The 22,404-nt window shown below is 40.1% G+C and overlaps 1 protein-coding gene across 2 annotated transcripts in view; it reads left to right on the forward strand.

Moving 5' to 3' along the window:
• Positions 1-22,404, forward strand: part of WDR7 (WD repeat domain 7) — a 372,785-nt gene that overhangs the window by 73,545 nt on the left and 276,836 nt on the right. For both annotated transcript variants that reach the window (XM_046025300.1, XM_046025301.1), the window contains exon 14: positions 3,889-4,103. In XM_046025300.1, coding sequence (XP_045881256.1) covers positions 3,889-4,103 — 215 coding nt within the window. The remainder of the gene's footprint in view (positions 1-3,888; positions 4,104-22,404) is intronic.

Genomic DNA, 22,404 nt, shown 5'->3' on the forward strand with positions numbered 1-22,404 from the left:
TTCTACAATGTCTAATCTCATTATTCCCGTCTAGTGTATTTTTCATCTGAGCCATTGTAGTTTTAATCTCTGTAAGTGTGATTTTGGTCATTTGGTATCTTCCATGTCTTTCTATTCAAACTTCTTGAACATTTGGAATACAATTATAATAGCATTCAGTGTTATTGTTTGCTTTTTAAAAAATCTCTGTCAGTTCTGGGTTGGTGTTATTGATTTGATTTTTGTCCTCACTGTCATATTTTCTTGCTTTTTTCCAGAATAGCCTGAAGGTGGTTACAGGGTAGAAGCAGGGAGATTGGCTTTTTTGCTATGGCCTCTAGGCAATAAAAGATGATGGATTGTTATACCAGAGTAGAGCTGGTGAGGAGTGTTTGAATTCTGGGTATATTTTGAAGGGAGATTGAATAGGATTTGTTGATAGTTAGATAAGGGACATAAAAAATGAGAAGGGTCGATGATGTCCCCAAGGTTTTCATCCTGAGCAACTCAAAGGATGGAATTTATTTCTAGACATTGAGAAGACAATGGGAAAAGCAGATTTTGGAAAGACCAAGAATTAAATTTTTTTAAATATTGAGTTGAATATTAGACATTCAAGTAGAGATGTTAATTAGTAACATCTAACGTTCAAGCTGGGGATATCAGAGTGGGTGATCTAAATTTGGGGATTCTTAGCATGTAGAAGATACTTAAAGTCATGATGCTGGATGTATTACCAAGAGGATGCAGGTAGATAATGATTGGGGCATTTAGATATATTTCTGTGATGTGGAAGAAACCAGCAAAGGAGACTAAAATGGACTTTCCAGGAAGAAGAAAGTGAAGAGTGTGGCTGCCTAGAAGCCAAGTGAAAAAAATGTGTTTCAGGGGGTAGAGAAGAGGAACAAGTGCAGCTGATAGTAAATCATAGTGAAATGAGAACTGAGAACTGAATATCAGATCTAACAACAAGAAGAGTAGGTTCTGTGCATGTTTGGGGTGAAATGTGATTTGAGTAAGTTCAAAGGAAAATGGGCAGAGGAGAATTTGTAGGTAGCAAATATAGATAGCTATATAGAAAATGATATAAAAAATGGGATACTACCTGGAGAGAGATATTGGGGCAAGTGTGTTGTTGTTTTTATTGGTCTGTATAATTTTTTTTTAAACAAGTCAAATAATTGCATGTTTATATGTTGATGGGAATGATCGTATGCTGGTGGGAATGATCTAGTAGGTAGGGAAATAGATGAAGAGAAAGGGGACAGTTGCTGAAATGATATCCATGGGCAGATAAGAGAGGGATGGACTTTAAGCTACAAGTGTGTTAGGTAGGCGTCTGGATAGTTATGTGTAGTTATGAGTAATGTCAGTGGAGATATGGTGGTGGGAGTTGGTAGAACTTCTTTTCTAATTGCTTTTTTCTTTTCTTTTTTCTTTTTTAAAGATTTTATTTATTTATTTGAGAGAGAGAGAGTGAGAGAGCATGAGAGGGGAGAAGGTCAGAAGGAGAAGCAGACTCCCTGCAGAGCTGGGAGCCCGATGTGGGACTCAATCCCAGGACTCTGGGATCACAACCTGAGCCGAAGGCAGGGGCTTAACTAACTGAGCCACCCAGGTGCCCTCTAATTGCTTTTTTCTAAATGAAATAGGAAACAAAACTTTTCTCCCAGGTGAGGGCAGGAAGTGGAGTTTTGGTGATTGGAGGAGAGAGAAGGTATGAAATAATGAACTGGGAAAGTAGGAAAATGAAAGATCTATAGAAATGTGGTCACTATTAAGGACCCCTGAGATCAGTGGTCATGAATTTCAAGTGGATCTTTCAGCATGTTCTTCTTTCATATCCATCCTCATTGTACAGGTGTGGAGTAGCTGGAGAGTTGGATTCAATCAAGGTTGGAGTTTGCTCGGCTGGTACAAGGAAGTAAGATGAGAACAGAGCTATGCTTATGAGGACAGACAATGGAATTTTAGTTTATGGGACTTAAGGAACGAGGGACAGGGCAGGTGTGAATGAATTGTTGGAGTCAGTGCTAAGTAAGGAAGTGTTGGGTCAGAGGATTGAAGTAAAGGGAGCTGCTATTGGAGAGTGTCATTTTTGAAATTGGGATCATGTTAGGATTTACTTTTTGATAATGAGAAGATTATAATGTGACCACTGGCTGGAGTCAAGTGTAGAGTAAAACTTACTGGAGTAGAGGAACTCAAAGAACCAGGAGATCAGAATATGTGGAAGAATCATATGTGCTGGTGATTTTCAAACATTTTTGAACTCTTAAATCCTCTCAGAGTGTACACACTCTCCTTTTTACACTTACACAAGAAGTTGCAGGCAACAGCTCCTTCTTATGCTTTGCCTTCCAAGATACATTGGTCAAGACTCAACAAATTGGTTAGTAAAACACTGATTTGTGTTGATACTAAAATCACCAAGAATTAATTCCAGGACTACTATTGGAAAGAAAAGTAGCTAAGCCCGTTAAGGAAGGGATAGGGCAAACTTGAATGACATGTATATAAATTCTCAGCAATGGGAATAAAATGTTTTTTTGGTTTTTTTTTTCTAAAATGTTTTTTTTTTAATTTTTTATTTTATTTATTTGACAGAGAGAAAGATCACAAGTAGGCAGAGAGGTAGGCAGAGAGAGGAGGAAGCAGGCTCCCTGCAGAGCAGAGAGCCCGACGTGGGGCTCGATCCCAGGACCCTGAGATCCTGACCTGAGCGGAAGGCAGCGGCTTAATCCACTGAGCCACCCAGGCGCCCCGGGAATAAAATATTTTTGGGCATTTGGGTACTAGCTCAGAGACACAATAGAAATCTTGTATTTTGTTGACGTTTAAGTTTCTGGTGTTCTCTGTGGTTATTTTTCAAAACTGATTCGTCCTCTTTTAGAATGACTCTGGAGGAATGGCCGGTCAATCAAAATGAACTTCATCATCATTTCACTGTCCTTACTGTAATCTTCAGAAGATTATGTGCAAATCCATAGAATGAGACCCTCCTCTGCCTGGTGTGGTGCTGTGTACTCTGCAAAACAAAGTGTACAGAAAAGCTGTTAGAGGAGGGAGTTGTGCCTTAGCTTAGACATGAAACAGATTGGTAGAGATGAATGGAAAGAATGGCCAAATGAAGAAGATTTGAAGTGGTCATAAGTTGGAGTAGCCGTTATTTTCATAAACACCCAGAGAAACATTTGATTGGGTCTAAACAGTAAAAGTCAAGGCATTTGCAGACAGAATGAGAAGTTACAATTTTTTCCCTGCTTTTTGGTGACCTCCTAGAGAAAGAGGAGCTCCAGGAATTATTAAAGGGGAAAGAATGAAAAGTAGGGTGTCTGGGTGGGTCAGTCAGTTAAGTGTCTGCTTTTTGCTCAGGTCACGATCCCATGTCCTGGAGTTGAGTCCTGCATTGGGCTTTTTGCGTAGTGGGGAGCCTCCTTCTCCTTCTCCCTCTGCTGCTCCCCCTGCTTGTCTTCGCTCTCTCTTAAATCTTAAAATCCTTAAAAAAAAAAAAATGAAAAGAACAGCAAAATTTAGCTCTCTTGTTTGTGATTGATAACTTAGAGGAAGATGAAGTCGTAGGAACTGGTGTTTGCAGTAGAGTTATGGTGTGGAGTATCCAGAAATTCATCTTGTATGTCGACAGTGAAAAAGCTTGGGGGAAGTTGTTGAGGTCTCAGCTCTGAACTTGGCTTTCTCTAGGAGTTGTGGTCGGGGTGTTACAGGAGAAGACACAATGAAGGTAATGCTGCGTAGAGGTTCATCAGGGAGGGAACTCCAGAAAATGTTTCTGGGAGGCAGAGAGAAAAAGACTACACAGAAAATGTCTATGCATTTTCTTTCCTGAAAGAATGACTCGGAGTGCTCATGGTGTCGCATGTACCAGTTATAAATGCGTATGTCTTCCAGGCGCCTTGGATCGCTGCGTGATGGGGATCACAGCAGTGGAGATACTGAATGCCTGCGATGAAGCAGTGCCTGCTGCAGTGGACTCTCTCAGTCACCCAGCAGTCAACCTAAAACAGGCCATGACGCGGCGCAGCCTGGCCGCTCTTAAAAACATGGCCCATCAAAAGCTACAGACTCTTGCAACTAACCTCTTGGCTTCCGAGGCCTCTGACAAAGTAAGTTTTGTATGTGGTTCATGTGCGTAGTTCCCATCCCAGTCCATTTCATAACACAGTTTCGGCATGTCTTCAAGGAATAACTTTGGGAGAGGACAGTGATGAAAAATAAGCCTCTGGTTTCGTGTAGGTCTATGTAACATCGTTTTCCGCATATTTCAAGTATTTGGCTTCTTTCTTTCTTTTTCTTTTTAAAGTAAGTGATTCTTACTACTTAAAATACTTTAAAATGATTCCTTCAGAATCAAGTGACTTGAATTTCTGAAATTAGAGCAAACATTTTTCACATAATCTGTCTTTTTGGTTTTCTCATGGTCTTCCTGTTGAAAGATTGAACACTAGCTAATATCTCTAGGAAGAAAAAATATTAATTGAAGTACAATTAAGATGTTTGTAATTGTGGCTGCTAATTTGTTTGAAAAGTCACAGATTCTGATTTTAGTAAGGTAAGGCCATTTAAGGATTTAGGAGGCTCTTTGAGAATAGGCATGGCAGAGTCGCGCAAGCGCCGTGTGACCCAAGCTGAGCCACGCTTTCCCCATTGATACTCACATAATGACTTCTGTCACTTCTTCAGTTAACACAAGATTATCCTATGAAAAGAAGAACAAATAATCCCAATTCATTAATCCCAATTCATTGTTTTTAGTTTTATAGAGGCTGGCTACTATTTGGTTTGTGATACTTATGTTCTGAGGTATTGTTAGAAATCACTTGTCTCTGGTAATGGCTAAGTGAAACTTACAGTTCCAGCATTTCATCTAAGTCACACCGTAAAATTCCCAGCTGCATCTAAGTATTCATTAGAATTATTAATGGACGACACAAATATTGTTACTTTCATTTTCTTATTCCGGATTCCTTTTTTTTTTTTTTTTAATAGTTAGACATGTGGCTAAATAACAAACAGGTTGAAAGGCTCATCTACAAACTTGAAAATTTGCCCATGAATGAGTGCTGAGTGCTGATGACATAAAAGGCTGTAGGTGGTTCCAATGACCCATGTCCTTCAGTAATTGGCAGTAACATTTGATCATTTTGTCTTTCCCCAAGATATTAAATACTTTATTGGCTTTGTTGTACTGTATGTTTCATAGATCAGGATAATGAAATCCTTCTTCATTTTCTTTCATGCTTTCTGTCCTGTGTTCTGAAGTTTGAATAGAAATCACAGCTTAAATGCATTTGTTGTGCTTATAATTTCTTTCAAGAGATCTCATAGATGTCCCTAGAAATTCAGTGTCCATAGCACATTGTCTGATGTTCTATATAATTTTAATTCTGTGCCAATTTATAAAATAGTATATGCAAGGGCATGTATGTATGTATGTTACATAATTTTCAAATATATATTTTTCTTGTTGGCATCTCCTAAAAATAAAAATTTGGAAAATTAATTATACAACTGGAAAATTAAAGAAAAATGAGTGGTATAGTAACATTTATGAATGGCTTTTGTAAGTGGTCATGGTCCATTATGTGATTTTTACAATCTTGTTTGTCCCTGTTTTAATAGCGCATTTTATAGTGCAATTAGTGATAAAAGCACCAGATATCAGAGACACTACACTTATGTATTGTAAAATATATTGCTTGTGAACCTCCTCAGTCATGTAGCAGTGGTAATTGTTGCCGGGCCTACAAGGAAAACAATTATAGGAGGGGGGAAAAGCTTAGGAAGCTGAGGCTGCGGGAGGGTAATCACTTTATGAAAAATGTATGTTGGCCGGACCATTAGGGATTTCTCTAACTATTTTCTCATGTTGAGTTTGAGTCTCCTTCTGAGGGGAATATTTAAAGAGCTGTCCTTTGGATGGCTTTTTAACCCCAGGAGAAATAAAACCCACCCAAAGTTTAAAAAACAAAACAAAACATAACTAAGAGCCTCTCAGTGGTATAGGACTGACTCTAGGATATAGGAACTAAGTTTTTCACGGGTCTCTCAATGGAAGGTGAAAGAATCCCACTTTTTCCTTGTTAGACTGGTGTTAGCAGTTGGGCAATTTGGAAAGAACACATACTGTATATTGCTAATTTAGTTAATTATGGCAGACATGTAGAGCCTTGCAAAAAAAAATAGAGTTTTTTTCAAAAAGATTTTATTTATTTGATAGAAAGCACGAGCAGGGGGAGGGACAGAAGGAGAAGCAGGTTCCCCACTGAGCAGGGAGCTGAATGCTGGGCTCCGTCCCAGGACCCTGGGATCCTGACCTGAGCTGAAGGCAGGCATTAGCTGACTGAGCCACCCAGGTGCCCCAAAGATAGGGAATTTACTCTCCTCCGATTCTTCTCTTTCACTAGAAGATCAGGAGGATGTTAATGGAATTATTCCTTACGACTGCATTGAATCTTTGCAAGATGTGTGTATTTAAACCCCTGTGTGTTTCTCTTATGACATGTATCTTAATTTCCTTTGTGCTGTAATAACTTATATGCTTCTCTGAATCTCCCCACTGAAATTCAGCCTTCTTGCAGGCAGGGATTGTGATTTATTTATTGCTGTTTCCCTCATGACATCTAATAGCAGCTGTGCAGTAAAGATGCATTGAATTGGGTGATGTGGACAGAAAACTCTGATGGCCTTTGCTTCAGCCTCTTTGCCCAGGTCTTCTCCCTTCCCTCCCCAGTAGATTGTCTTGGCTTGATGATCAGATCTATTCCTGTTTGCAAGGCCTTAGATGTAAACATCTATTAATCACCTTTGCCCTCCATTCAGTTTTGCATTCTCCCCTTTAGTTTTGGTGAGTGAAGCTGTCCAGGCATAACTCATTCTCCTTCTTTGCTATCTCCGTATTGTCAGCAGTCCAACACATCCTGCAGAATCTGTCAGCGAGGCCCTCCCCTCTACCTTTTTTCCTTATGGCTTTAGAGCAGGGTTGCTCAACCTCGGCACTACTGACATTTTGGGCTGGGTAATTCTTTGTTGGGAGGGGCTGTCCTATGTATTGTAGGATGTTGAGCATCATTTTTCCTTTACTCGCTATATGTCAGTACATACATATAGTTGCCTAGGCATGACCATCAAAAATGTTTTGAGTTACAGCCAAATGCCCCATGTGGGGCAAAATTGCCTCTGGTTTAAAAACACTGCTGGAGAAAAAGGTTGAGAAATGGCAGAGATCCTATATCCTATATCTTATGTTTCCTTTCCTGTCCCCAGCCTTGCTTCTTTAATTCCTCTCCTCTGAGGGTAGTGAAGCCATCCCTCCAAACCTTATCTTCTCTGCCCCATGGCAGAATTAGTTTGTGTATTCTCTTTGTGTTCAATACCTTCCTGATCAGACCTTTCCTTAAATCACTTTATTTTATATGGGGTATTTTTTCTTTCTCTATATCTGTCTTCCCTATTAGATTTTGAGCTTCTTGAGGACAGGAGCCGACTTTCTCATATTTTTATTTTCAGTGCTTTATGTAGTACCTGAAGCATAGAAAATACCCAGGAAACATAGTATGAAGTTAGTTTGGAGGTGTAAATTGGAATCATATTGTGTTATCTATTTAAATGCAAAGCCGAGGACTTGCCTCAGTGGGTAGCAATATGGTATTGAATGGTCTTAAAAAGAGATCTTTGTTTAAGAAATTTTGCCATATCTAACATTTGTAGCTGCACACTTACAAATATTGCCATGGCAAATGAATTATGAGGCTGTTGGATTGATATAGTGAGAGGTGGTGGGGACCGGGATAGGATTAGGTAGAGGAAATATTGAAGAGGGAATGACTTGGAAGCTCTTGTGTGGGTTGAATAAATACAAACGATAAGCAAGAGAAGAGTTGAGACTTACAAGCTGATTGCAGATACCCAAGTCTGGTTGAAGGGAGAATGGCGGAGAGGTTAACAGATGATACAGACAATTCATGGAATAGGCTTTGAGATTGGTTGTAATAGGAGACATCCCCCTCTTGTTTGTAGTCTTGAGAGTTGGGGTGTGTTCAAGGGGAGCAACATCCTCTAGGAAAGAAGTGACATGAGAGTGAGATAGAGTAGGGGTGGGATATTTTTTTCCCCCAAAATAAATGCTGGGGTATAGAGCATGGATTAACCTGTAGTCCTATTTTGGGATGCCTGCTATCATTATAGTATTTCAGGTATGCTGTCTTCCTTAATCTTTACTATAAATAGGTGAGTTAGTTATTATAATCCTCAGATTTGCCAATGATAAACCTAAAAAAAACAGATGGTTTCAACAGGCATCGCAGGCTTTTTCTATAAGGCACTAGATAATAAAAATTTTAGGCTTTGTGAACCATACAGTCTCTGTCACAGTGATTCAACACTTGCCATTATAGTGTGAAAGCCGTCACAGACAATAGATAAATGAATGACTATGACTGACTTCCAATAAAACTTTATTTACACAAATAGACAATTGGCTGGATTGGCCTCTGGGTCATAGCTTGCTGCACCCTGCATCAGAGAATGGTATTATTAATAACAAGATTGTGGGTACAGTTCTAACATGGAATAGCCTTTGCTTCATTTTTGAAAAGCAGTTCATAGGAGTGGTTAAGAACCTGGGTTCTGGTGAGGGGTGCCTGGGTGGTTCAGTGGTTTAAAGAACCTGGGTTCCTGTGACAGGCATATCTGTGTTTAAATTACATTTCTGTAACTTGCTGCGTGGTGGGTGACCTTGGACAAGTAACCTGCAATGGCCTAGGTCAAACATAAAATCAAAAAATGAATTTTTGTAAACGGAACAAAGGTCAGCAGTAGATCAGATATGTGGAATAACATTAAGACTTGGGGAATAAAAATGGGTGGAGTTAGTAACTAGGGAAGTCATTGGTGATCTTCAGGAGAGCCACTGTGGTAGAGTTAGTTGGGTCAGAAATCACAGTACAATGAGCTACGAATGAGGATGAGATAAAGTAGAGCAGGAAAGTGTGGGAGACGTTTGTTTTTGGAGGATTAAAAAAAAAGTAGTAGCTTCAGTAGCTGCAGGGGAAGAGCCGAGTTTTGCTTTGTTAGGAGCTCATTGAATGTTTTTGTTCGTGGAGGAGGTGGGTGGCGGAGCCATGGCAGAGAACATGGTGGTTGATAGTAGAGTTAACTGGAAAATTCACCCTGACTAAATGTTGTTTCCTTTGAACTGGTAATGATGAAAGAGAGGGAGTAGAATATAACCAAGGTAATATTCAGTAGAAGAGGACCAAAGTAGGCTGTAATATCTGTTAACAGGAAGGAAGTAGTTTTAATCCCTTGAAGGCAGAGCCATCTTTATGTTAATGCCGTGTAACACCCAGCATAAGTCGTGTCCTGGACTAGGAATTAGCAGCTTTGTAAACTAAACATAGCTAGTAAATCATAGACAGCACGTGGTGGGGTTTGAGGAATGCACGAAGAACTATGTTAAGGAGATGGTCTAAGCATATCAGGTGGTCTGTTTGATGAACTTTCTCATAAAGCATTTGCCACAGACACTGGTTCTTGGTGAGGAGGTCTTGGGGGATGCTTGGGGTCTATGGGATTTTACTCGTGAAGCTAGAAAGCCTTCACTGTCTTGAAAATTATTTCTTAAGCCTAGTGTGTGTAATTTTCTGTTTGACACCTTTATATCTTAGGCATGGTGTACCAATCAGAGTTGATTATTGAAAGATCACAAGGTTGAAGAAATTGAAAAATGACCAGGATGATTTATCTCTTATGTTACATTTCTCTCTCTGTTGTCTAATTAGTCAAAAGCCTTTAAAAAAAAAAATGAATGGGCTATATTTGCAAAGGTCAGTAGCTTTGTATTCTGTGTAACTAGGTGAGAGAATGGAATTTAGAAGTCAGATATAACCTACTGAGAACATGCTCTGTGTTTCTGCTTGCAAAATTCACTCTAAAAAAATTTTATACTGATTGAATTGACTTTATGATTCATTGTGAAAAGGGCACTGTAAGGTACAGACAGGGACAAACCATATGACGTTATATATAGGATACCAGGCCTTGTCTAGTGAACTGTTTATGGCCTTAGAAAAATCCTTGTGATATGTCTGACCTTTGAAGAATCAATTAAACTTGCTTAACATTCTACTCCAAAACTGGAATGAATATTTTAATAGAAGAATATGTTGATTTTATATTTATTATATATTTACAAGTAGATATAGATTTCATTTTTGATTGTTTTAAATGGTTATTAGAACAAAAATTTTACATTACACTAATTGTTGTCGAGGCCTTAAAAAATAAAGGAACCTTAGTGAGCTGTCAGGTTTTTCTTAAGAAAACAAATGTCTCTAAATGTAGGAGGGCAATAAACTTCATTGAGTGCCTACGTGGTGGGTGGTTCTCTTTAATGGGGATAATAATTAGAAACCACATCTGGATGCTGCATGTACTCATTGCTCCTGGGAGGACATTGCATCCAAGCCGTCTCAGGAGACAGAGCTAGATTATATATGTCTGTTTATACACACACCTGTGTTCCTCTGTTTTCCTAAACATAGTAAATACCATCGGTTAACCCTGTTCCCTCCACCTCTAATCAGACAACACAAGTGTTTGCTCTGGCCTCTTCTCCTGACACACTGTAACTCTCTTCTCCAGCAGTGACAAACCTCATCCCCACTATTTTCAGTGTATTTACTGTCTTCCATGACTTACAGTGGGGTTACATCCCAATAAACCCATTGTAAATGAAAAATCTCTGAGGCGGAAATCTCTTAGGTTGAAAATGCATTTAATACACCTGACCCACCAAACACCATAGCTTAGCTCAGCCAGCCCTTACCCAGAACACTTACACTAGCCTGCAGTTGGGCAGGATCCTCTCACACAAAGCTTAGTTATCGCGGTGTCACGTATCTCATGTAATGCGTCGAATACTGCACTGAAAGTGAAAAACCGAGTGCTGTGTGGGCACAGATGGTTGTCAGTGTGTCTGTTGTCAACCCTCACGCATGCTGGCCAGCTGGGAGCCAAGACCATCACCTTGGCCCACTGTCACAGGAGAGGGTCCCATGGCATGTCACTGGCCCAGGGCAAGATCCACATTCACAGTTCCAAGTAGGGTTTCTACTGAATGTGTGTCATTTTTGTCCCATCGTAAAGTCAAGGAATCATAAGTCAGGGGACATCTGTATGTATTTGTTCGATTTGCCCTTTATGCAAACAATTTCCTAGACAGCTCCAGCCTCTCTAGGTGTGTCAGCCCCTTTTCCGCAAAGGGAAGGAAGCTTCATTTCTTTTTTATCCTTAATATTGTCCTTTTATTCACCTTCTCTTGAGGCATTGTTGCTGTGTTTTCACTCTTGTGTTTCTTTCAGTTGAGGCTTCATTGCTAATGTGCTGTCTTATTTCTAATTCTTACCGAGTTCAGTCCTTTCATTTCTGATTTCCTCATCTTCATTTATATTTTCCTTTCGCACTGTCATTTTAAAAATGTTCTTCAGCTTGTTTTGAAATAAGTACATTCATTGTATCTGCTTTTTGAGCGTGTCTGTTTTTTCCTTTCTGGTTCTTACTCTTTTTAATTAGCATAATTTGACCTTAATACTTTTCTCTTGTTGACTATTTTTTTGCAAAATTATCTTTCCTGGACTCTGAAAGATTAGTTTTTCTAACTTCACAGAACTTCCTTTTCTGTTGTTGCACGTGGTTCGAAAAGACGGTGGCTCGATTTCTGACATCTCCCAACACCGGTCCCTTTTTTTCAGGTGGGGGGAATTTCCTGTCAGTTTTGATTGCATTCTTAGCAGTTTCTCATTCCTGGGGCCCTTTCCTGAAGGCAGCCCAGACACAGCCGTGTTGCAGGTGGACGGGAACCGCCATGTGCCAGCCCCTCAGACCTTGTGACTGAGGGCCCTTGCATTCACTTGCTGGGGAGATGGCTAAACCTTTCCCACGGTCAGCTGCTGGTTTTAAACGGGCCCGCTCGATTTTCCTGATAAATACTGGTTAGCATTTTGGGGTTTTCCTATCAGATCTGTCACAGATCTTCCCACTTCCCTTCATCCTACAGAGATGCCAGATACCAGATCGATCTTGTAGCTGTTGGTGGATTTTTCCACCTGCTTGAATTTGGGGATTTCTGGATATATTTTGTCACCCTGTTTTGTTGAAAATGTTCTCAGTACATTCGGTCTAATTCTGTCCGATTGCTCTGTTTCTGTGTGAGGATTTGGAAAAATAAAGGAACGAAGCTGCCATCAGTGCCATGATCTTTTCAGAATCCCTTTGAGTTTCTGTTTTCTTGGTGTTAATTGTAAGAGTCAGTAAGGAGACTTAGTTAAGGAGAAATCGTATTAAACCTTCATTTTTAAATCTTAATTTTATATTTATTATTGAACTAGATGAGGCACATCTGTGAGTATTTGTTTTCTCTCTTCTGGATCTGTTGTGGGCTTGGATTTAAAAGACTGTTTACGTGAGAACATCCTTAACCTACTGGCAGGTGACAGAATCCGTCAGTCTGGGCTGGAATTTTCCTCACGTACTGACCCATATACTGCCCACACCCACAGTCTCACAACGTGGTGGTTAGAGAGAATGACGTCAGACTCTACCTGAACAACCAGTGACTTTTTCCTTTTTTTGCCACTTCCTCCCTCTGTATTGTTTACCAATTGGTATCTAGACATTTCTAGAATGAAAAGTTTAGAATTTAATATGAGGCTTGTGGTAAAGATATTCCTTAAGGAATAATAAAATTCTAAAAAAAAAAAAAAAAAAGGAATAATAAAATTCTTTTGGAACCAGAAATATAAAATTAAAATATTTAATGTTATTGATTAGGCACAGGTGTATAAGTAAGGTAATTGGGATCTATTTCTAAACATACATTATTACATTGCTGTTATCAAAAGAAGGTCAGAGAAGTCCAGCTGCCCTGTCCCCCTCCTCCTCCCCTCTTTTCTTCTTTCTCCATCCTGCTTCCACAATTCCATTCATCATGTTACATTAATCAGTCCTCCTGTGGTTCACATTCCTTTCATGTATTTATGTCCTAACTCTGGTTGTTGTCTCTCTTTTTTTTTTTTTTTTAGTTTTGTATTCTGTTTATTTTTTATTTAATGTGGTTGTTGTCTCTTATTCTCTCTTTATATTTACCTCACATTCAGTGTACTCTCACACACATAAGAAGGTACGCTATATGTAGGTTGTGAGTGCACATGCGCTCCTCTGTGTGTGTGTGTGTGTGCCCATGTGCATCTGTGTCATGTGTGGATATTTCATCGAGTTTCGAATGAATGCTTTGAAGATTTCCAACTCAGGTTATTTTTGCACCAACGTTTTCTCCTGTTTCAGGGTAAGGAGTTTTAAGTTACTCTGAATACTGTTAAGGAATAAAACTAAACTTTCAAAACTAACTACATATTTAATTGAACTTACTACATTTTTTGATGATTACAGGATTTAAAATTCTTCCCTTTTTTAAAAGGATCCATAAATTAGGACCACATTTACTGTGCTCATTACATGACACCATTAAATAAAGACATATACGAAGGAGCTCCCCTTTTAGCTCCCCATGGCTCTAGTGCCTTACTGGCCCTCTGTGTTGCACAGAATAGGTGTTCAGGGGACTTATGAATGGAATTCATAGTTCATATTAAATGTAATTCATCATATTATTTTGAACCAAGAAAAAAGTCTTATTCTGTGATGGTTTTATATTCAGAACACTTTTGTTTCTCCTTGGAAGTACTTTAACAAACCACAGTGTACCTGAGAAGAAATTCAGATTGTTGTGTAAAGTATGTTAGATACAACAAAGGAGAAATTCCTTTTACCATCTCACGTAATAAATCAAATGGCAGACTGCTGAGAGAATAGGAATAGTAGATAGATTTAACCCTATGACCTTCTCAACAGCCAGATCTTTCTAGCCCTTGTGTGTGATACTTTATATTTAACTCTTATTTGGGAACTTGAAGGTATTTTGAAGTAACTTGATAAAAATATAAAGATTTGTAGCTAAATACTAATGTGTTAGTACCTTGGGTAAGAAATAATTTCTTCTAATATGCTTGAAATATCTGTTCTTTATTAGACTATATAAAAGATTTTCAAACTTCTTGACTTTTATAGCCTCTGTTAGAAAATAATTGAATCAGTCTAGTTCAGTAAACATTTATTGACTGCTAGGTACTGTGTTTGGCCCTGGAGAGCCAAAATGAATAAGACATGATATTTACCCTCAGGAAATATAATCAGATAAATACAATGCTGAGGAGTGAATGAGATGGCTGAGAAATGCAGAAAGTATTGCAGAGACCTGGATTAGCCTGAGGTGATCAGGATTGGCTTCTTGGAGGAGGGGACGTTGAAGAATGAGTAGAACGTAGTCCAGGTGATGGATGGAGGTGGGTGGCAGTATGTTCTAGCATGGCAGATGCAAAGAGGGAAGTGGGAATACGATGTGTGTTCAGCATGGCTGGAAGATTGAAGAGAGGAGAGACAGGAAGTGGTGTGAAATGAGGCCGGTCCATGCTTACCATGTGAAGGTGCTTAATCTTTATCTTTTACCTCTGTGGCTTTCACATAAAAAAAAAAAAAAAAATCACATTAGATTCCTTCCTTCAAAAAGAATTTTGTAGGAAAGCAAATATGTGCAACAGATACAAGGGAATGTAGAGGAGAGTTTAAATTCAAGAATTGTATGTAGTGGTATTTGGCAGGATCTAGTGATTAATTAGGTGCAGATGGTGAGTGAGGTTAACTCACAGGTTTTCTGATTGGGTGATTGAATAGAAATTGGCTTTATCAAGTGTGATACCAAACGTAGGAATAGGTTTTGTGTGGGATGATGATGAGTTACTCTGTATATGATGGAGGGGTGTGATATTGGATATACGGACTGAGGGATCTCCAGTGGGCATCTGGTATTTAAAACCATGGAAGGCCACGAGATTATTCAGCTGTAGCAAATGGGCTGAGATAGACTCTTGGGATACTAACTTTAGGGGAGGAAGTGGAAACAATTTGAAGTGTGAAGAGTTTGAGGAGAACCAGGAGAATGTGCTGAATTGCCAACTGAGGGGATCAAGAATTTCAAGAAGGGTAGAGAGTGATTAGTCATATCAAATGTAGCAAATGTTCACTATTGGAAGGGTTGAAGTATGTTTGTCGGTGATTTCATGAGTACCCTTTTCCAGAATTGCTCCTTAGGATGTTGGGGACAGAAGCGTGAGTGTGGTGGGTTCAGGAGTGAGCAGGAAATGTGAAAATAGAAACAGTAAATGTAGAATACTTTCAAAAAGTTTGATAAGGAAAGGAGAAAGAATTGCTAGAGGAAAATGCCATTTGCAAGGGGTGAGAATGTTTGTGGATCAGGGTTAAAGAGCCAGTAGAGAGAGGAACATTCTAGATTAGCATAGGGAAGAGGTAATTGATGAAGCTAGCTTCCCAGGAATGAGGGGGTGGCAGATTTCAAAGACTGAGGGAAGGCAATTGGCTTTGACCTGGAGGAGAAGGACTTTATTTTCTGAAATTGAAGAGAGGGAGGGCAGACTGGATGTCTGGGTAGATACATGTTTCTGTGTGTAGTGGGTGGAAATTGAAGAGAACATTCCTAAAACCTTCACATTTTTCCAAGAGGCTATAGGTAAGATTGTCTATGGAGAACAAGAACCTGGGTAGGGACTTGATGGAGGGGTAGAGATGGGGGAGAGAGGGGAAATCAGGGGTAGGAGGATTGACTGTGAATTTTAGTTGTTATGGGTTGTATTTAGCTGTAGTAAAAGATATAGGAAAAAAATAGAAGGTAAATTTTGCCACTGGTCCTGAATTGCAGTTCTGTAATTCAGAGGATAAAGGACATTGAGGATGTAGTTGTAAGAGATTGATATGATTAGCCAGAGGTTCCGGCCTTTTTAGGGAAGAAGTGCAAAAGAGGATGAGGCTGATAGTTTTGGACGAAATTGTGGAATGCAGGGACTGAATGCCTCTATGATAATGGTTCCCAAACTGGTGCAAATTGAGATCATCTGGAGATCTTTAAAAGCTACTGGTGTCTGGCTTCTTCTCATGGGCTTTGTGATTGAATCGGTGGGCATGCAGCCTGTGCACTGGGGATGTTAAAGTTCCCCAGGTGACTGGTGTGCGGCAGTGTGCGGACCACCGCTCTGGAAGGTTGCAGAGCGGGTACGGTGGGAGGTCTGGAACTAGAGAAGATTGTGGTCAGTGTGGAGATACTAATACTCAAGACTTCTGAGGTGAGGACACATTCAGGTGAAGTGGGCTGGAGCCGAGACTGCCCCAGAGTTGGGACGCAAGTGTGGTTTCCATCTTTAGCACGAAAGACCCTGAAGCCCACTTTCCCGGTACTTCCTGCACCCGGTGAGCACTCTCTGAGAAGAGAGGGCAGTCCCTCCTGGCACGCTGATTGCAGAACAAACACTAAGGCTCAAACATGTCTTACTCTTGTTCTTAGAAAATAACAGTGCAGGGGCGCCTGGGTGGTTCAGTGGTTTAAGCCGCTGCCTTTCGCTCGGGTCATGATCTCAGGGTCCTGGGATCGAGTCCCACATCCGGCTCTCTGCTCTGAATGGAGCCTGCTTCCCTCTCACTCTCTCTGCCTGCCTCTCTGCCTACTTGTGATCTCTCTCTGTCAAATGAATAAATAAAATCTTAAAAAAAAAAAAAAGAAAATAACAGTGCAAAACATTGTTGATGCAAATAAAAACCCAAAACAAATAACCAAACTAATGGGAACTTATTTAAAAGCAAGAATAACAGCAGTTGAAAACCAGCACTTACGATGTGCTGATATCAAAACCTCTCCTTTATGGGCAGTTCATACATTTATAAGCAGTAGAATCTTTGTACCAATACTGTGCATTTTGTGATTGTGTGACATCGAAGTTCAGTACTGAAAGTCTAGAAAACTGTAGTCCTCTACTAACTTAAATTATAAATAGTAACTTATAAAACTAACACCTGTATCATACTTAGCCCATGTAACCATAGTAACTCACTCTCATGGTTCCATGTTTAACATTGTGTCATTTGCCCTAGAACTTCAAATCCTTTTATATCTATTAGGAGATCCTTCACCCATCCAAGGCTACAGACCATCAGCTGAAAATCACTGACCTGTGTGGATGGTGAGATCTTCCAGAATGAGGGGTGGCCGTTGGGGCTTTGCGCCAGTGACAATGATTTTAAAGTTTAAAAGAACTTTTCCCATATGACATTCATAAGGTGATTTATATGTCATGGTGTTGCAGGCCCTACAGTTAACCTTGTTTGGAAGTGGATTAATCAGGCAGTCATCTCTGGGAGGCAGTTTATTGCAGTGTCTGAGGATAGGAAGTGTAATTGGTTGTAGTGGTTGTGGTTGGAATTCTATACCACGTATGTCTATTTCTGTGGTGGTCCACACATCTGTCTCTTAGTTTGTATGAAGATGCTAATTTTTTGTAATTACACTCGTACCCGGCAGTAGATAGCCTTGGTGAGAGTGATATTTTCTCAGGGCGGGTAGAAGTCTGCAAAGAAAGAGTGTGTAGAAAAAAGAAAGATTTGTCAGCATAAATCAGGATTTCAGCTTTCCACAGTGCACTGTAGCTTGGTTCTCCAGTCTGTATTTCAGTAAGTGTAGTATTTGCTCACTGCTGGGCCCAGAATACCCGTGTCTCCTTCACCCCCTCCATGGCTAGCTCCCACTTGCCCGGCGGACCCTTGGAGCTCCCACGAGCCTCAGTTCTTTGACCAACGCCTCCGCAGAGGGTCCTGAAGTTTTCCGGTCATGCTGCCAAGGCCGGCAGTCATTTGGATCTTCTCTGTCTGGCATTTGCTTTACATTTCTGTCCCTGTACTGCTTCTTTGGTGCCAGTACCTGGAAACAAGGACATGTATTCGTTTACATGTCTGTTTCTGTGTGTCAAGGGTTCTTAACTTCAGCACCGCTGACATTTGGGGCCGGATCATTCTTCGTTCTGTGGTCCGTCTGGTACCCTGTGGCTTGTGCAGCGGCATCCCCAGCCTCTACCTCTAGATGCCATTAGCACCTTCGCCCAGTTGGACTCACAGTCATGTCTCCAGACGGTGCCAGATGTCCTTTGAGGGTGAGGAGTAGGTCACCTCTCGCTGAGAACTGCTACTCTGTATCAGACTGAGAGCTCCTCGTGGGCCTATCGGAGATATTTCTCCTTGTAGTTCCAGTGCCTGGCAAAAACTGTTCATTGAAACACTGTGAATAACCCAGAATTTGAGGGTTAATATGGAGTGGATTCCTCTCCACCACCCCTCATCTCTAGAATCTTTGGAAAACTAATGCTGAGAAGTTCTTGATACCTGCAAGTCTGGACCCTGACTTCTGTGTCCTAAGCATTGACTAGCTCGACGACCCGTGTGAGTGACTGGCTTACCTCTTGCCTTCCATTTGTTTTTAGCTTTAAAAGGGAGGTAATAAGTTTGTAATGAAGTCAGATGGCAACATGTTTTCCCACATTTATCACAACAGGTATTCAGCACACACTAGCTTAATGCTCTTGATTGAATGATAGCCTGATTTCATTCATTCAGCACACCTTGAGTGTGTGCTGGAAGCTGGGCCCCGAGCTAGAACAGCTGAAGAGTGCATGAATCACTTCCAAACCCAGCCCGTCCTGGTGGGCCGGGGTTCCTGCTCTCATGGGGAAGAGGGGGAGCCGTTCATCATGGTGAGCTTTATATTCCCCAAGGTAGGAAGGAACCAAGTGGGAGAGAGCCCTCGGGAGGTGACTGACCTGATGAGGTGTTGGGAAGGCTTTTCTGAAGAGAGTCATTCGCGTGGAGGCTTGATACCAAAAGGCAAAATGGGGAAAGAGCATCCCAGGCAGAGAAAACACTGTGCCGCTGTGGGTGGGGACAGTGAGTGGGCAGAGAGAGCATGGGGAGCCATGTGCCCAGGGCGGCAGCCCTGTGAGAAGAGGGTTAAAAACAGGTTAGAATCTGCTTGAGTTTATTTCTGACGTTGGAGATTGTTCACCACTGTGACCCTGGGTGGATTAAAGTGTTTTCTTTTCTCCTGTTCATTTTGCCATTATTAGTCTTAGCTTTTCTTTTAGCAAGTTGACTTCCCAGAATATCCTCTCATTTCCTTTCATTCACAAATGTGTGAAGGGTTTGGAATACCCAGGAGGATGCATTAGCCTAGGAGCACTTTTTTTTTTTTTTAGCAGTTTCTTTCTTTTCTTTTCTTTCTTTCTCTTCTTTCCTTTCCTCTCTCCCTTCCGCTCTTTGTTTTTTTCTTTCGTTTCTTTCCTTCAGTTATTTTCTTTTTAAATTAAATTAAATTATTTTTTCAGTGTTCCAAAATAAATTATTTATGCACCACACCCAGTGTTCCATGCAATATGTGCCCTTCTTAATACCCACACCAGGCTCACCCAACCTTCATCCCCCTACCCTCCAAAACCCTCAGTTTGTCTCTCAGAGTCCATAGTCTCTCATGGTTTTTCTTCCCCTCCGATATCCCCCACTTCTCCTCTCCATCTCCCTATGTCCTCCGTGTTATTCCTTATGCTCCACAAGGAAGTGATACCATATGATAATTGACTCTCTCTGCTTGACTTATTTCACTGAGCATAATCTCTTCCAATCCTGTCCATGTTGATACAAAAGTTGGATAATTCATCCTTTCTGATGGAGGCATAATGGTCCATTGTTTTTACATGTGTTTTTAACATTCATTTGAGATAAAATGAACTGGGTTTTATTGTGCCAATTTTACCAGTGAAGGGAATAGGATGTGTTAACTGTTCACTGTTTGCAGCATCTCTCCTCTGTTTAGGAAACAGAGGAATTGATGCAGGGGACATTAAGTGAGTCATATAAAGCCTTGTCTAATGGAGGAGTGGGGGTGCCCCAGCCCCCGGGGCTCCTGGTCTTGTGATTTTGGTGACTTGGCCATTTGGGAAGAGTTATAACTTAATCTCTTTTGTGCCGGTATTATGGAACCTTAATATATTAATCTTCTAATCTCTTAATATATTAATACCATTTGGATATTATTAGTATTCAAACATTACCCAGTAAGACATGGCCTGTAGAAATATCTTTAGAAGATATTATTTCTATAGCAGGCATGACCTAAGTGTTTATATTTAATACGTATACTTAATTTTTGAGTAATTTACATTTTATGTCATGTGACTTAAATTGTTTAGTATTAAACCTTAAAACCTCTCAAATATCCTTTTTTGGTTTAGGCTTTTTAATATTCTTGTTAATGCAAACACGTGGAAGGAAGTGAAATAACATCAGCTCTGAGTATATTGTCTTCTATGCTGTCGTAAAATCTCTCCAAAATCAAATATTTAAGATAAGTGTAGTGTCTAATTTTAACTTAGAGTCTCAGAACTGTGTTACCCTGTTAGTATTAAGTAACAGCAGTACGACAGCAGAGGGCACCAAATATCTATTTCAGTCTTAGACATTTTCTTGATAGTTTCCCTTTTTTCCTCCCTCCTTTCCTTCCTTTTTTCTAATACAGTTGACAGCACGGGGTTTGAACTGTGCGTGTCCGTTTATATGTGCATTTTTTTTCAATACGGTATAGTCTTGTAAATATATTTTGTTTATGATTTTCTTTTTTCTAGCTTTCTTTATTTTAAGAATACACTATCTAATACATATACAAAAATATGTGTTAATTGACTATGTTAATGGTAAGGCTTCTGGTCAACAATAGGCTGTTCGTAGTTAAGTTTTTGGGGAGTCAGAAGTTACTCTCAGGGGCGCCTGGGTGGCTCAGTGGGTTAGGCCTCTGCCTTCGGCTCGGGTCATGATCTCAGGGTCCTGGGATCGAGCCCCGCGTCGGGTTCTCCGCTCAGCGGGGAGCCTGCTTCCCTGCCTCTCTCTCTGCTTGCCTCTCTGCCTGCTTGTGATTTCTCTCTGTCAAGTAAATAAATAAAATCTTAAAAAAAAAAAAAAAAAAAGAAGTTACTCTAAGATTTTCTACTGCATGTGGGGAGAAGGGGATCAGTGCCCCTTACCTCCATGTTGTCCAGGGGTCAAGAGTACTTAAAATCATTACCACTAAAACCATATATTCTTATAGTAAGTGGTGGGGTTTTCCCTTGGCTAATTTTAGAATATTTTAAAAACACATTAAGATATCAGTGTTTTTATTCATCGAACCTTTCCCATTTAACATTATGCATCAGAAGTTCTTTTAAAGATCTTTATTTAAAAAATTTTTTTAAAATTTTTAAAAAAGATTTTATTTATTTATTTGACAGAGAGAGAGATCACAAGTAGTTGGGGGGGGGCGGAAGCAGGCTCCCTGCTGAGCAGAGAGCCCAATGTGGGGCTTGATCCCAGGACCCTGAGATCATGACCTGAGCTGAAGGCAGAGGCTTAAGCCACTGAGCCACCCAGGCGCCCCAAAGATCTTCATTTATTTTTTTTTAAAGGTTTTATTTATCCATTTGTCATAGAGAGATTGCGCTAGCAGGGTGAGCAGCAGTCAGAGGGAGAAGCAGTCTCCTGGCTGAGCAGGGAGCCCGATGTACATCTCATCTATCTGGGATCATGACCTGAGCCAAAGGCAGACTGTTAACTGACTGAGCCACCCAGGTGTCCCTAAACATTTTTATTCAATAGGATATCCCATCCATAATCAGGAATAAAATTGTTTAATTTTTCCTACCAAAATATTCTTAGGTGATAAACCAGTTCTTTATACTGTACTTGGGAAATAAAAAATTATTAAGATCATGCATTAGAAATATGACACCTAAATAATTATTTTATGAAATGTTTTATTATTTGTCACATACGTATTTGTATGTACATATTATTTGTCGCATACATTATTTTAGGACTCAGCGTTGATGTTTATAGAAGCGTGTGTGTGTGTGCGTGTGCATATGTTAGATATATAACATTTCTAGTCTAAGTATCCTCCATCTCTGGTTTCAAAGCAGATTCAGATTTTTTTTTTTAATTATTTACTCATCTGCTTTACGCATTAGCATCAGCTAATCAGCTGGTGTTTTGTTTTAAGATTTTATTTACTTGAGACGTAGAGGGAGAGAACAGAAGCTGGGCGAATAGGCAGAGAGAGAGGAAGAAGCAGACTCCCCACTGAGCAGGGAGCTCAATGCAGGGCTTGATCCCAGGACCCAGGATCATGACCTGAGCCAAAGGCAGACACTTAACTGGATGAGCCACCCAGGTACCCCCAAATCAGCTGGTGTTTAATGCTCACGGGCATAAATCAAATTTATGTTTAGGTAGAAGTCTGGATTATTTGGTATTATAGATTGGACTCCATGCTTTTTCAGGAAAAATAATTACTTTTCTAGGTAACTTTTGAAATAGTCCTGAAAACTGTGACATTAAAAAATGATTCAAAAATAAGCTTTAAAATCAGGACCA

Source organism: Meles meles, chromosome 12 (assembly GCF_922984935.1).
Source record: "Meles meles chromosome 12, mMelMel3.1 paternal haplotype, whole genome shotgun sequence".
Classification (NCBI taxonomy): Eukaryota; Metazoa; Chordata; class Mammalia; order Carnivora; family Mustelidae; genus Meles; species Meles meles.